This window comes from Ambystoma mexicanum, chromosome 2p, assembly GCF_040938575.1.
Source record: "Ambystoma mexicanum isolate Mex_15411 chromosome 2p, UKY_AmexF1_1, whole genome shotgun sequence".
Taxonomy (NCBI): domain Eukaryota; kingdom Metazoa; phylum Chordata; class Amphibia; order Caudata; family Ambystomatidae; genus Ambystoma; species Ambystoma mexicanum.
This window is the reverse complement of record NC_090923.1, coordinates 805,926,329-805,940,490: the sequence shown is the minus strand read 5'-3', so window position 1 is coordinate 805,940,490 and position 14,162 is coordinate 805,926,329. Positions and strand designations below refer to the sequence as shown.

At 44.2% G+C, this 14,162-nt stretch overlaps 1 protein-coding gene across 1 annotated transcript in view; it reads right to left on the bottom strand.

The window, feature by feature from the left end:
* Positions 1-14,162, bottom strand: part of CCNP (cyclin P) — a 209,710-nt gene that overhangs the window by 99,154 nt on the left and 96,394 nt on the right. Inside the window, exon 6 of the mRNA XM_069643042.1 lies at positions 778-933. Coding sequence (XP_069499143.1) covers positions 778-933 — 156 coding nt within the window. The remainder of the gene's footprint in view (positions 1-777; positions 934-14,162) is intronic.

Genomic DNA, 14,162 nt, shown 5'->3' with positions numbered 1-14,162 from the left:
TCATTTAGCCAGGCCTCGAGGGCCAGAAACCGGATAGGGTTTCAGGATATCCTCATTAATATTCATGAGCAAAAATACTAGTTGTAGGCATATTTAGCTCATTAATATCGAGTGGGATCCTGAAAATTCGACATGGATCTGGCCCTAGAGGCCTGGATTTGGACAACCCTGAATATTCACCTTTAGAAATAATCTGGCTTTTTAGTCTGACATCTTAGTCTTTTCTTAGCGCAAAACCTACCCACAATTATCAGAATATGATGAAAAGCGCTGTATTGTTGTATTCTGTATTTTTGCATTTTTTTACTACCTAATCCCAAGGGACCAGACAAGGGACTGCATGACCTCAGCTATGTGAAAGGTTTTGGGTTTATTCTGGAACGACAGTAGGGTGTCCACCTTGCGTAGCTACTTAGGGAGCTTATTCCACACGGTGGGATCAACAACTGTAAAGCATCGTCACGCCTAGATAGACAACAGGAGCAAGGAGCTAAGCAGTAGTTTACTATGCTTTGATGTTAGGCACCTTTCAGGCTGATCCCATGTCAACAGCACAGTTACGTAAGGTGGAGCCAAGCCTGCACTTGAAAACCCAGCAGAGAAAGTTAGACTGGATACTCTGCTGGACTGGAGCCATTATAGTGCTCACCGAAAGGGGGTGAAGAATGTGGCTTTAGGGTAACTGAAAAATAAGGTGAACTACTGCATTCAGGGCAAGCGGCTCAGTGCAACTTCAAAGCATTGCAAAACGTGGATGTGTAGGACAGACGAGCATACCTCTGGAAAAGTGCATTCTTCTATCTTGCAGGCAAGATATAGACATGTGGCACCCAGGAGCTGAAGCTTCGAGACACGAATATCAGAGGTTTTCAAATACAAGTTCATCAAGTAAATCGCCAGGTAGAGGGTCTCCTCTTGAAAGCCAAAAAACTCCTGTAAAGAAATGCAATACTCTGCGTTACCAAAATTGTAACTGGACTCTAGGAACTGAGTTTACCTGTAAGGGTTATATCCTTGAAAGGCTGGTGATGCTATGCGTTGGTAGACTTTCTATTGGAGACCTTGTTTTAAGCTACTTCTATAAATACTATTGCTGCCTACGCAATCTTTTTCCATCTTTTGGGCATTTGACGCCCCCCTTTTAAAAACTTCCCCAAAAGCACTGCCTGACCCAAGTAGGTTTGCATCTTACTGATCCGGTTCCATGTAATGTCCCCACAAAAATATCGGCATGCAAAGATATTGCCGAAAAATTGCCGTTTTTCGTGGGGACATTATTGCATGGAACATGCGGGGGACACCCCCGCAACCCTCAAACCCCTTTTTTTTGGCTGCCCCTATCCCCTAGCCCCATATATATGGTCACCCATATAATATCGCCACAACATTTTCCCGGCGATGATATGTACAGCTACTATATATATATGGGGATAATACTACCCGATACCACTGATCCAACAAGTAAATTGGATGCATAATGCTCGGCAAACCAACTTGCTTGGGACACAGTTCTTCCAGTCTGGCCATTAACACAAGAAATTGCATCTTGAATGACTCCTGCCTCACAGCAGTCTTCCATTTCGTCCACTTCACCTAAAATATAGACCTTCTCACCTCGGCCCACAAAATTGCATTGCAATTTGTGCCAGTGCAAAAATGTATGCAATATTGGTAGCGGTGCAAACATTTTGTTGAACCAGTGTAAAGTTCTATGTAATGCGCCCCCAAACACCTTGACCCATTTCCCACACAGTCTGCAAAACACATGTAAACCCAACAGCGCCATAGACTTCTACATCCTCAGCCAATTCACACTGCACTTAAGTATTTGAATAGAAGTTATTTACATACACAAGGGATAGGTCAGGCCTTAAGATTATGCTTGCACACAAGGTATGGGATGGGGCAGACTGGGATTGTAGAATTGTGTGGCAAATGACATGCCACGCAATGCTGCATGCCAAGTAAAAAGGAGAAATGCCCCGTTGGAGGGCAACATTTTAAATCCCACACAATGTCACAGACACAAAATTAGAAACCTGGAACAAGTTAGGATCGAGTGTTCGGGGGTTTGGGAGGAGCGATCTCTTGGAACACTTCAATTTCATATTTAATTTGATTCTAGGGAGGTGTGCTGGACCAGCCTATAACCGTACATATCAAAAGAGCCTTAATACCGCAAGTCTGCCCCCAGTCAATGAGGGATCCTCAAACTGTCACAGTGAAGCAACATTTGGTAACATCCATTGGACTCGGATGGGAAAGGCATTCTTCGACTGGATCAGGGCTGGTGTTAACATTGAACTCAAAAAGCACAATCCTTGCATACAGCAGCACAGCACTGCACACATCTGCGGAACCACCATCAAGTGGAATGCGGATAGTTCACAAGATTTCGATCCCCGTTATATATGGAAAGTCCCAGAACAAAGCACAATAGCGTTATACATTGCCTACAAGAAGCAGACTGAGGGCAACATGTGTTGAGATGGATTCCTAAAATCTGGCCTGGTGGACAGTTTAGGAGAACGCCCTAGTTCTAGTGAACAGGGGACTTTGGGAGTTTAGCCAATCAAGGTAAGCATGGAGTGGTTAAGGCAAAGTCTCAAGAGAGGCGAATGATCAGGAGTCTACAATAAGTAGAATCATTGTGTATTTCACTGTGTGGAATGAAACTTTTTCAACAAACCTTTAAAGCAATGGAATGGAATATAAATCAAAGTTCTTAACAGAGGAGATAGGGCACTAAGTATTGAGACTACTCACCGCAAGGGAATTTTACAAGGCAGGAAGAAGGACAAAGAACAAAATGGACAAAGAACAAGCAAAAAACCTTGTGTCAAGTCTTTGGCCACTTGCCACGGTTCGTAGCCAAACACACTAAACGGGAATGAGCCGACTAAAAATATAGCAATGGATTAGGACCACCTGAGCATTTTAGGATTCTCCCCTTCATGTTCAACCACTTCAAGGGCCTATGGTCAGTCTGCACAGCACAGCAAGTCCCACAGAGGTAGGGTCTCAACTTCCCAAGGCTCCACACAATGGAAAAACATTTCTTCTCCAGAGTAGGCCACCTGAGCCCTTTGTCCTTAAGCTGGCAACTGATGAAACATATCCCAGTGTCAGATATCTGTCTGCACTATGAAGGGACTATCAGGTGCCCTGAGAGCAGAGGCCTGCCGGAGTGAATCCTTCAGGCCTAGGAAGGCCTTCACACACTCGGACCAAGAACCTTTCTTAGGAGTGGAGGGCAGTCAGGGAGCAGCCACAGTGCCATAGTCTATCATAACGCTCCTGTAATACCCATTGAGACCCAGAAATGCTCTCAACTGGATTTGGGTAGTGGGGTTGCCCGCTTGTACATACTGTACTTTGAAATAAGGCTGAATATTGCCCCCACCAACCTCCTGCCCAAGGTAGACCACTGAACCCTAACCGATCTGGCACTTGTTGCCTTCATTGCCAGGTTAGCCTTCTGACAAGCCTGTAGCTCAATCTCCAGGTGTCTAACATGCTCCTCCCAAGTGGGACCGAGGATTGCTATATCAAGATATGCAATGCATAATTCATCCAACTAATTCATATTATGGTTGACCAACCTTTGGAAGGTGGCAGGTGCCTTCTTAAACCCAAAAGGCATCCTGAACTACTAGAGTCCTCCAGGTGTCCTGTTCAAGACATTAGTGTTAAAACGCAACAGATGACACATGCAGGATCCAAGGCCGAGTGGAGATTAATCCATCCCCAAGTTCCAATTGCTTCCTTTCGCTCCACATGGATACAATTGGTCTGAAAACACAGTTTGTCTATTATTACATGCTGCCACTTTCTACAGTTAATAACCTGACACCAACTGGCGTTGCGGCGAGTTGCAGTCCTGCAGTCACCTTAAAACCAGTGGCTCTTCTTTCTACTTTTGCAGCCTGTTCACTGCTTTTACTGAACTGTGGGTGGTTCATTCAAAAACCCTCCTTGACCGTGTAGCCGCCGCAGAGTTGCGCCAAGTTGCAGTCCTGGCAGTGCGCAGCCCCTGGCCTGGCCACCATGCACAGAGCATGGAAGAATGTCACCTGCTCCGGAGCAACAAACGGAGGGAAGAAGAGCGACGCGAAGCCGACAAAGTGAGTGCCGTGGGTGAGCCCGATCACTGAGCTCCAGACAGCTGATGGCCTGTGTGAGCTTACCAACCAAGCACGCGCTGGCGGAGACACGCCCATACACAGAAACAGCTTACACTCCCAGACGTACCTTTGTGTAATGTGCCCACGAACTACGATCCAAACTTTAGTCCATCACAGAGCCCTCAAGTGTCACATTACGAGCACGAATTACAGGGCCAACAGAATTTACAAGAACCTCCTGTGGCATCTCCTGTGGTGTTAGCCAATTGTGGGGGAGCTACAAAAGCTACATGCATTCTATCGGCTACTCACGCCTCTCCCACCCAGAAAATCCAACTACAGTCAGGCGCAGGCACAGGCGTGGTAGTTGTAGGGGAAAACGGCAACTTGACTCTGGTGCCGGGCAATGATTGTCTGGACTGAGACATTAAAAACTACCGCAGAGAAGGGTTCAAACACAAAGCTACGTGTTATGGCAGAAATCCATCCCATTTCCCACACAAACAATGATGCACTGCTTTCTATTGAATTAGAGAATGAAACGGAAGCCATCGAAGATGAGTGGCTATGTGGGAATACTGCCCATAGCTCATTTAGAGCGCTCTTGGGGCCAATCCAGACTTAAAGACTAAGGACGATCAGGACGCTAGCAACAGAGAAAAAGCTAGCCACCCTGGAGTCTTAGAAGTCTGAAGCGGAGATGACATCTTGCCAAAATCCTATGCACTGCTAAAGAAACACTGCTACCCGCCCGAAAACCGACTAGGTCTCGGGTGAAAGCATACAGTAAGAAGCTAAAAATAAACAATGTTTTACTTCCAAGAAAAGGGCTAAAAAAGAGGCAGGTCCTGTGAATCAGTCAAATAAAATTGGGAGACCACTTCAAAAAGGAGCATTAGTGACACCTAATCAAAGAACCTACAGGAAAATCACAGCAAAGAGGCCTTTTCTTTCTGCAAATCTGGCACACATTTTTGAAACAGAAGCTGGATGAAACCCCAGGATGAAACAACGAAAGTCATCTCACAAAATATCACACGCAGAGCTCCTTGAAGGTGCCATTTATCACAGACATTGAAGATTGTCTGTTGGCACACCCTCCTTTCAATGACACCCGTAGTAAGCTAAATCCCTCAGGACAAGCACCTCTTTCTGATAAGGGGCCCATGGCTAAAGCGTCACCTTCAGCAACTTTAAAAATGGGTACAACGGCTCGAAAAACTATAGTACACCAAGATGTGGTGAATAAACATTGAGGCAAGACTGCGCAGAGAGACGGGAACAGTCCTGAGGGTGCTCACGCCTTGCTTAGTGAAAGACTCTTCCCCAGGCTCCAGGATTCTCAGGGCCACGACAAACCTGTGAGGACACATCCAGATCTCCTGTGGCAATCGACTTCCGGCATCATGTGCACACGCTGAGGTCCCTAATAGAAGTGAACCCTGGAGGGAGGCTCACCGGGAGTAACAGCTGAGAACAGAAAGTCAAAAAATGTACCTCTTAACATAGGTAAGATAATCCACCACTCTCGAGAAGACCTACCAAGACCAAAACCGCACAGCAGTGGTGGGGGCTTCAACATATGCTCAACCCAGACACCAGCCTTTCTAGAAACCCATGTTCAGTCCGATCCAATAGGTTTAGAGTAACTAAATAAGGTGGTGGGAGAAAAACAACTGAACCCCAGAGACCCCTGAGAGATCAGGGATAGAGCTGGCTCTTGATCGCACTGAGCCATTGTGTAACGCCGTGGCAGAATACAATCAAACCCATAGACCAAAAGAAATACTGACGCTTCAAGAAAATCGGATCTCCCATCGATTATGTCCACAGTAACAATTGCACTAGCACCGTTCTCGAAACTCTACGAATCTATCAATGAAACCAGTGTTCCTGGAAGGATATATAACAGCGATTGAGAACCAGGAGCCCCTAATAAGGAACCAAAGATGACCAGGGAACTCAGACGATAGACTCCGAAAGAACATCACTGGAGAAAGACACACGAGAGGTTGTTCGTGCTAAGCCAATGCACCAAATCGATTTAACAACTGACTCATTGAAGCAGCCAAGCCTTACAATATCACAAAAATCACAGGGAACAACCAGAGAGTGAACATATCACGACTAATGATTAAGTAGATGAATTGAGCTTTAACCAGGAAAAAGAAAAACCAAGCAAAAGGTATAATGGCTGCATCGAATCAAGACAGGTGAGTTTCTCAATAGAAAACTCTCCGGGTACACAGACTACCTAAACCAATAGTGGCAACGGGACCTGACCATTAAAGAAAATCCGATTTTTGAACATCCTAAAACTGATAACTTAGGTGAAGTAACTAAAAAGACTATGAACCAACAAATGAGAGGTGGGGAAGAGACCAATAAATGATCAGGAGGCCTGCAAACCCCTGCAACCATTACCAAGAACTCTAAAAATGGGATTGACGAAACCAGGGGTACCCCCACTTGTAAGACCTGAGAACCCAGAGGGCTAGAATCAAAGTATTGTCAACTCCAGAGGAAGCGGATATGTGGATTTAATGGACTTATCCCAATACTCGAGAACTCTGAATCAGATCTTCCATCGGTCGTAGCAACTAAACAAGACCTCCACACTCCATTTACAAGGAGATGACCGAAAACCCAAAAACAGAAAGACGACCAGAGTCCCTTAGTATTCGTAACTATCTGAAAAAAGAAAGAATCCACAAAAGAAAACAAAGTGACCTTACCACAAAGAATGCTTGACAACGTGGGAGACAGGCAGATAACCTTTGCAAAGACTGGAATATTACATCCGCACCTACTAAAAACCATTCATTCATCTGGGAAACCCCACCTAGAAACAGGAGAAGGGACGATGGATTCTTTCACACCAAAGAGATACATCCACCAAACAGAGGCTGAGCGGGCCCATAGACCTCCAGGAACTGAGACCTACATAAACAGGGAAAACCAAAACGTATAGTAAAAGGGCACAGGACCCCAAACTAACTCATCGAAGTGACAGCTTTCAAATTGGAAAGTTTTAGGCAAAAAGAATAAATTGATCCTGAACAGGAAGACGATTTTGCAGTTATTTCACTGTAGACCGAATCTACGCCAAATCATCACAAAAGAAACATTTTAGAATTCGGAGAGAAACCTAAAAGTGTATACCTGCACATGGTCTGTGGTAAAAAGAATGCTACTGGAGGCAATGGACAGCCTTCACAACCTCAACTTTGACTGGACTCCAGTAGACCAGTCAAAAGCGGCTCATCTACATCAAAAAAAGTATAACATCTTAGCAAAAGAGTGTGAAGTAACTGAAGTAGATAACATACCAACTGAACAAAAATCAAGTCAGAGTTAAGAAAAACCAACTAAGCAATACAAGGACCTGTTAGGTGTGGGCAGGATTCCACTTGGACCAAGGGCCACCCTAATGGTCACCTTTCAACCCAACAGAGAAAAACCAAAAAACTGCTACAGACCCAGGCTCAGTTCTGGACTCAGATGGTCAGTAGAAAACTTGGTGGGTCGCAAAGGCCCTAGTGCAATCACAGAAAGCATAGCCACCCGTAACACCAAATCAAGAAAATGCACCAGGTCATGTGCGGCCTACCCAAACTGCAAAGATAGACCCAACTATCAGAACACTAGGGGGTTTAGCCATCTAATCTCCCTAGTGAGGTCAACCTAGGATCCTATGACATAGTTTGTCTCCAGGAGACATGGCTGACAAGAAAACCAGACCTGGATGGTTATTGACAGTTGCACTGGCCTCAAGAGGCCCTAAAGACCGCCCCACCTCAGGTCTGTTGATCGCTCTTGGATCAGGAATGTCGGTCTGGAAAGTGCTTCTCTCAGCCTGCCATTGCTTGCCCTTTTGGACAACTGGGCAACCGCCCCTTCGTTAACTTCGTATTGCAATACGAAAAGTGTGGTTATCAACTGTTACTGTAATCCACAGGCGATCTCCAACTCTAGTTTTATTGATATTGCCATGAATATAGACAACGCACTCACATCAACCAACATAGATTATATGCTAATTTGTGGAGATTTGAACACCACTTGTCTAAATAAAGCACCACAATCTAGAAACCGAACATACAACTCACAAGAAATAAGGAAACCTATGGTTGGCATTGATGTGCTCTAGAGACAGGTTTGTTCTCTAATCAACAAGCAAAAATTTAAAACCATTTATCTCAACTTGGGAAAAAGGGGACCAGTCGGCAAACATGGACTATATGTATGCATCCAGGGAGCTCTACCTGTACATCAAAAGATTCCAGATCATCAGGACTCATAATAGTGACCATAATCTTCTAGCTGCCGTGCGGATGACCGGCATAAAACCAGCAACTCAAATAATGAGAGTGGTGGTCAAAGTAAACAGTGGCAATCGCTTACAACTGATGAGTAAAGACATTAAGAACTTAACTGTCGATTACACCGTGAAGATCGATGGGAAAGGATACAACACGGAAAACCAAGATGTAGATTATAGGCCCCTCTTGGATTACTTTTATGTTAAAAACACTGGCAGTGACAAAAAATATTAAGTCAGACACTTCTGGTAACCCTTAGTCGACAAACGAAGGGAACTTAGACAAATTAAAAGAGCAGCAGCCAAATCAAACAAGCAAAAGCTGCCTATAAAAAAAAAAATCAACAAAGTCTGGGTAACTACTCGAAGAAGAATATTGTTGCAGCAGGAATCACAACACATTCTTAGGTTATTAAGCAAAAGGAAGTCCAGGGACTTCTGGACACTAATCAAGCAAGTTACACCAGAGTCCCAACAAAATTACATTAATGAGGTTACCTGGAAGAATCACTTTTCTACGCTTTTCAAGGGCCCAAACATTGTGCCCTTCACAACATAAAAAGCAAAAACGGAATGGAGCTTCGAATACGCGATTGAAGATATTCTAAAGAAAATACAGAACCTGAATGCTTCAAGAGCCCCAGGCCCTGACGGTCTGACTAATCGCATGCTTAAGGCCCATCCGGATCACTGGTCCATACAGTACTCAGAAAAGTATCTCAACAATGCCTAGTACCATCATCATGGAAGACAGCTATGATAGTTTCCTTTCTTAAAAATTGGCACCAAGAAGATCCTAAAAATTATAGGCCTATCGCACTGTTCTACGTGATAGGGAAAACCTACGGTATGCTTATTTTAACAACATTTACGATGTGGATAATGGAAAATGATTGGTTGGACCCATTCCAGACGGGGTTAATTAAAAATGTAGGAACCTCAGCGAACATTATGCTTTTAAACATCCTCAATGCCCAAACTAACCAAAATGGGAAAAAGATGTTCATAGCATTTGATGACCTGGTCCAGGCTTTCGACCAGGTCAAAAGAGCTACTGTGGCAGAAACAGAGGGATTGTCCAGAAGATATAACAGAGCCCCTGGTCACACTACACTCCGAGACCACAATAAAGAGTGCGTTTAAACCGGGCAGGTCTATTAACATCAGCAATACCGTCTAAAGAGGGGTAAAGCAGGGATGCCCTTTAGCCCCTGCTATATACAACTTTATATCTCGGACATCCTAAAATTTGAACCACTCAGTTTTCCTCTAACAATTGGTAACACGAAGGTCACGAGACTACTGCACGCCGATGATATTTTGATTGACCAGACGGAAATCTGCCTGCAACGCCAGTTGGACAGTCTCCAGGGATACGTACATTCAAACTACCCAAAGGAAAAAAAATGTTAAAAAAAGTCAAAATGTATTTAAATGGCTCCTGGGGTCCACTAAGATCTGAAACTTTAAAATCTAGGCGTTAACTATAACAATAGCCTCATCAAGATGCTGGCGCAAGAAGCGCTAACAAAAGTAAAAACACTGGCTACCCAGGCGAGACTTATGGACAGGAAGTTCGGGCGATTTCTTAGCAGTCATTCACTTTTATAGGGGAAAGGTCATCTCAGCCCTAACATAGAGCAGAGGCCATGCTAGATATTCCTACAATATTATGGCCTAAATTGGAAGGAATATTTTGGTGTAAAATCTTTAACCTCCCAAATTCAGCGGCACCAGTATTAATACGCAGGGAACTCAGTATTTATCTATATCTGCAACTATCGAATGGAATAGCCTTGCTTTGTTGCAAAAGATATCATCATCAAGCCCACCCATCTTTAAGATCCTGCATGATGAACTTTCTAGTGATTCCAATACGATGCTTTGCAAGTGGCTGAACGACAGGAATTGAAACGCGACGAGATCGGATGTTCTGAAGATCTGATCTCGAACCCCACGAGTGCAAAGAGAATTGCATCAATATGCTCGATGCTGCAGCAGGCAGTAAACTCAAGAGACCTACCAGTAAGCAGAACTAAGCTAAACCAGCTACGAGGCTACTTTTTCAGACAGATTATACAGAGCAACCTTCATGAGGAGGAGGGAAAACTTAATATAAACAAGATGAACTAAATCCGTGGCAAATCAGAAAGTAGCACTTGCCGATTTTGCACAGAGACTGAAACCATCAAACATCTTTGGACCCATTGCAGTGGTTTAAGAGAAATCAGAGGAAAACCTCTAACCCCGTTGGAGAATTACAGGACAATGGATGACGAGGATTGCTGTAAAGCACTGATAAGTGGATACTCATAGTGCCGTGTATGATACAAACTTCTCTCCCAGAATCGGAACTAATAACCAGATTAGAACTCCTAGAAACCTTAGAGGACAAAACACAAACATCACGACATGGAGCATGACTCAGTGGAAAAAAAGAGCTGAAGCTAATGTTGTACATTTTGTAAAAACTGTTGTCAATTGAATTCAAATTAAAATAACCTGACTCCCTCTTACCATAACTACCAACATGCTTTACATCAAACGCTGTACGAGAGGGCAAGTTCTGCAATAGACGTTTGTTGTATTAAAATGAGAGGCAAGGAGTAGTGCACATCTGTTTATTGAAATATAACGGCTGACTTTTTGGGAAAGTTCAGAAATTAGGACTATTTTTCAGTGCAACTCCACGAAGAAACTTTCAGCACCATTATCAGCATTACACAAATTGACCTTTTACAATTGACCTTTTATCCTAATTGACCTACACGACCTAATAGTGGTCCTAATGGACCTTCTGCACAATTGACCTTTACGTACATGTGTGGGGTGTGTTTCAGGTAATATAATGGGACTGGGTACGGCGTTGCAGGAGTTTTTGGATTGAGCAGGGGTAGGTTTCCCCTGCATATATGTCCTAATTGACCTTCATTTTACAATCAATTGTGAAAAGGTCAATGTGTATACATGCCCATTATCTGTATTCAGTGCGAGTAATGTGCAATGTGGGCCGGAATGGGATGCGCATCTGACCACTTCAAAGAATGGCCACGTTCGCGTGACACTTCCTTAAAAATCCATGCTTGCTGTTACAGAATGCACTTGCAGTCCAACGCTGAAAGTGAAGGTTGGACGAACAGCTTCATATCAAGAGCCAATAGAACTTCAACATTGCGACTCAATGCGAGGGTTACCCTTTTCATTCACATGCTAGCAAAATCGCAAATTACAAAACCCATGCAGTATGTATATGGGGAGACTTGTTGGGGAGTTGCTTGCCATTTGTCAACACATGTGCTCCTTGAAGCAGGCATACCCAAACTGTTGCCAAGTTGTAGATTTATGACCAACTGACCGTTCTGAATCTCCATTGTAGAAAACTAATGGACAGTTGAGAAGCCATGAATTCTACTCCATGCACGCATGCCCTTTGCATAATGTGTAGGACTTCCAAATCGAACAGTCTTTCCTTGGTCATCTCTCTCTCCATGCTCTACACATCCAAGTGAGATGCTACCTAGCACCTTTCCACAGAATCAGCGAGATCCGAGGCCAGGCAGGGCTAATGTGAAGCAATGGTGTTGGCAGGCAGAGCTCGGGAGTACAATATCTAAATCAGCCAATAACGAACTCGCAGATAGGTCCGGGTACGCAGGCACCTAGTGCTGCATACCAGCCTTTGAAGTCTCACACCCTGGTCTTCACAGCACTTTAAAATCTCTGGATTAATCCACTGCCAAACAACCACTGCTCCATTATGGTTGTTCAGTGTCTCACGTGCAAAAACCAGGCCATACTCGCTCAAAGCATCTCGGCAAACTCCACTTATTTTTACCACAAGAACACAAATCCACTTTTCCTGGTCCTCACCATAAACTATTTAAATGGCAGCAACACAATGCATACAGCCATATGGCCTCTAGCTGGTCCTCACACCAAGCTGCTACTTTACCATTGCATGCCTGCCAAGCACTACTTATCACACCCCAACAAATACAGTAACCCTCCCCCATGAAACTGACCAATGTGTTCTACAGCAGCCCCAATTTGCAGGTGCAACGGATTGCAACAAACCTGGAGCACTGGGTTTCAAAAGAAACTGTCCACATGCTGCCAGTACACAGATTGGCTCTACAGTAACAAAGCGACACTATTTCAAAAGAGATAAGGGGTTTAGACATGCAAATACCCCAAGATGTCAATTCCCAGCTACATTATACATGAAGTTAACTATGAATTAAGATCACTTTCAATATAGTTAAAGTACACCGTCGCCTTTTCTGTTCATATCTGCAACCTATATGTTGCAACTTTGATCTGTTTTATCGCTTGTTGCCGATACAAACTTCCGGTAAAGCATCCAGCACAGATGACAACTCTCGGGTGGAGTGCTTAATTGAGGTATGCAATGAATTACAATTGAACTATGCCGATTTATGCTGCTCGAGCCCAAACATCTGACAAATGGCCTTTAAAGAGCTCCAATACTGTATGATCTGCCAATGTCATTTATCAGTAAAGTTAAGAATCTGTGAGTCAGAGTAATCTCATGATACAGATTACCGAAGTGGCCAGCGTGGCTTTCTTGTTCGGCTGCTTATTCAGACTTCCTATTACTCTAAAAGAATAATCATGAAGCTTTAGTAAGGGCCTTCAAATTCTCACTTGAATGAGGTGCTTACACTTCTAAATAATTACCAAACAGGCCATCCATCTGATGCTTTCATTTATCCTTTCACTGGGCTCCCAAATGCCAAAGTCACTTTAGCCTTCCCTAGGACTATCTATGTGGAAAGATCCAGCTTGATCATCCGCCCAGAGCATTGCGCGTTTAAACACTTACTGGCTCCCCCGGCTCAACCTTTACCACATGGGGTGACCAATTGTTTAGTCATGGACCCTAGAGTGTGGAACTTTGTGCTGGAACTATGCCAGATTTATCATTTGCCCATTTTTTGTAAAAACGCACAAAAGGTTCCTCTACCAATAAAAGACACCTCGCTCTCCAAATAAAGGTTCTCCCTTCCTGGAACCCCTCGGGATGTGTGTGCTATACATCTAAAGATTCCCTCTTCCCTGTACCGCCCATTGATCCCTGGCATCGATGTTCAACCAACCACTATAATTAGACAGCCACAGCCAGACAGACACTGCCAACACCACTAATGAAAATGTGAACCACAGACTACCCCAAAACATACACTCCTTTCACAGAGAAACTCCAATTACGTTAACTAGAAACCCCCTTTGCGTCACACAGGGCCCTTATCCACAAACAACGACCATCACTAGTAACCATATCAGTCTACAACAAGATAACACTAAGCAGTTTAATGTTGCATGACCCCACAACCAAAACCTGAAATACCACACCGCAAATGCAAACTTAACTACATCGTCCCAGGCTCCATCAAGACATCTCTGGAAAGGCATTCATTCCAATGCTCCATATCCAACTTCACCCCCATGCTCTCCAGACGTCTTCCTAGGTATACCACTCACAGCAGGTATACCACTCAGCAGGACCGACCCACCCCCCACTACTAAAGTGTGTACTGGACCCCAAACTATCCACCCCCCACCATATAGCATCCCTTCACCAGCAGGGATGAGGCAAAAGCAGCTGTTCCATGAAAGCACCCCCTGCCCCTACAATGTCATCGGTCTGGAGTCTGGCAAAGATGAATTCCAAAATGACCACCATTCAGGTCATCGAT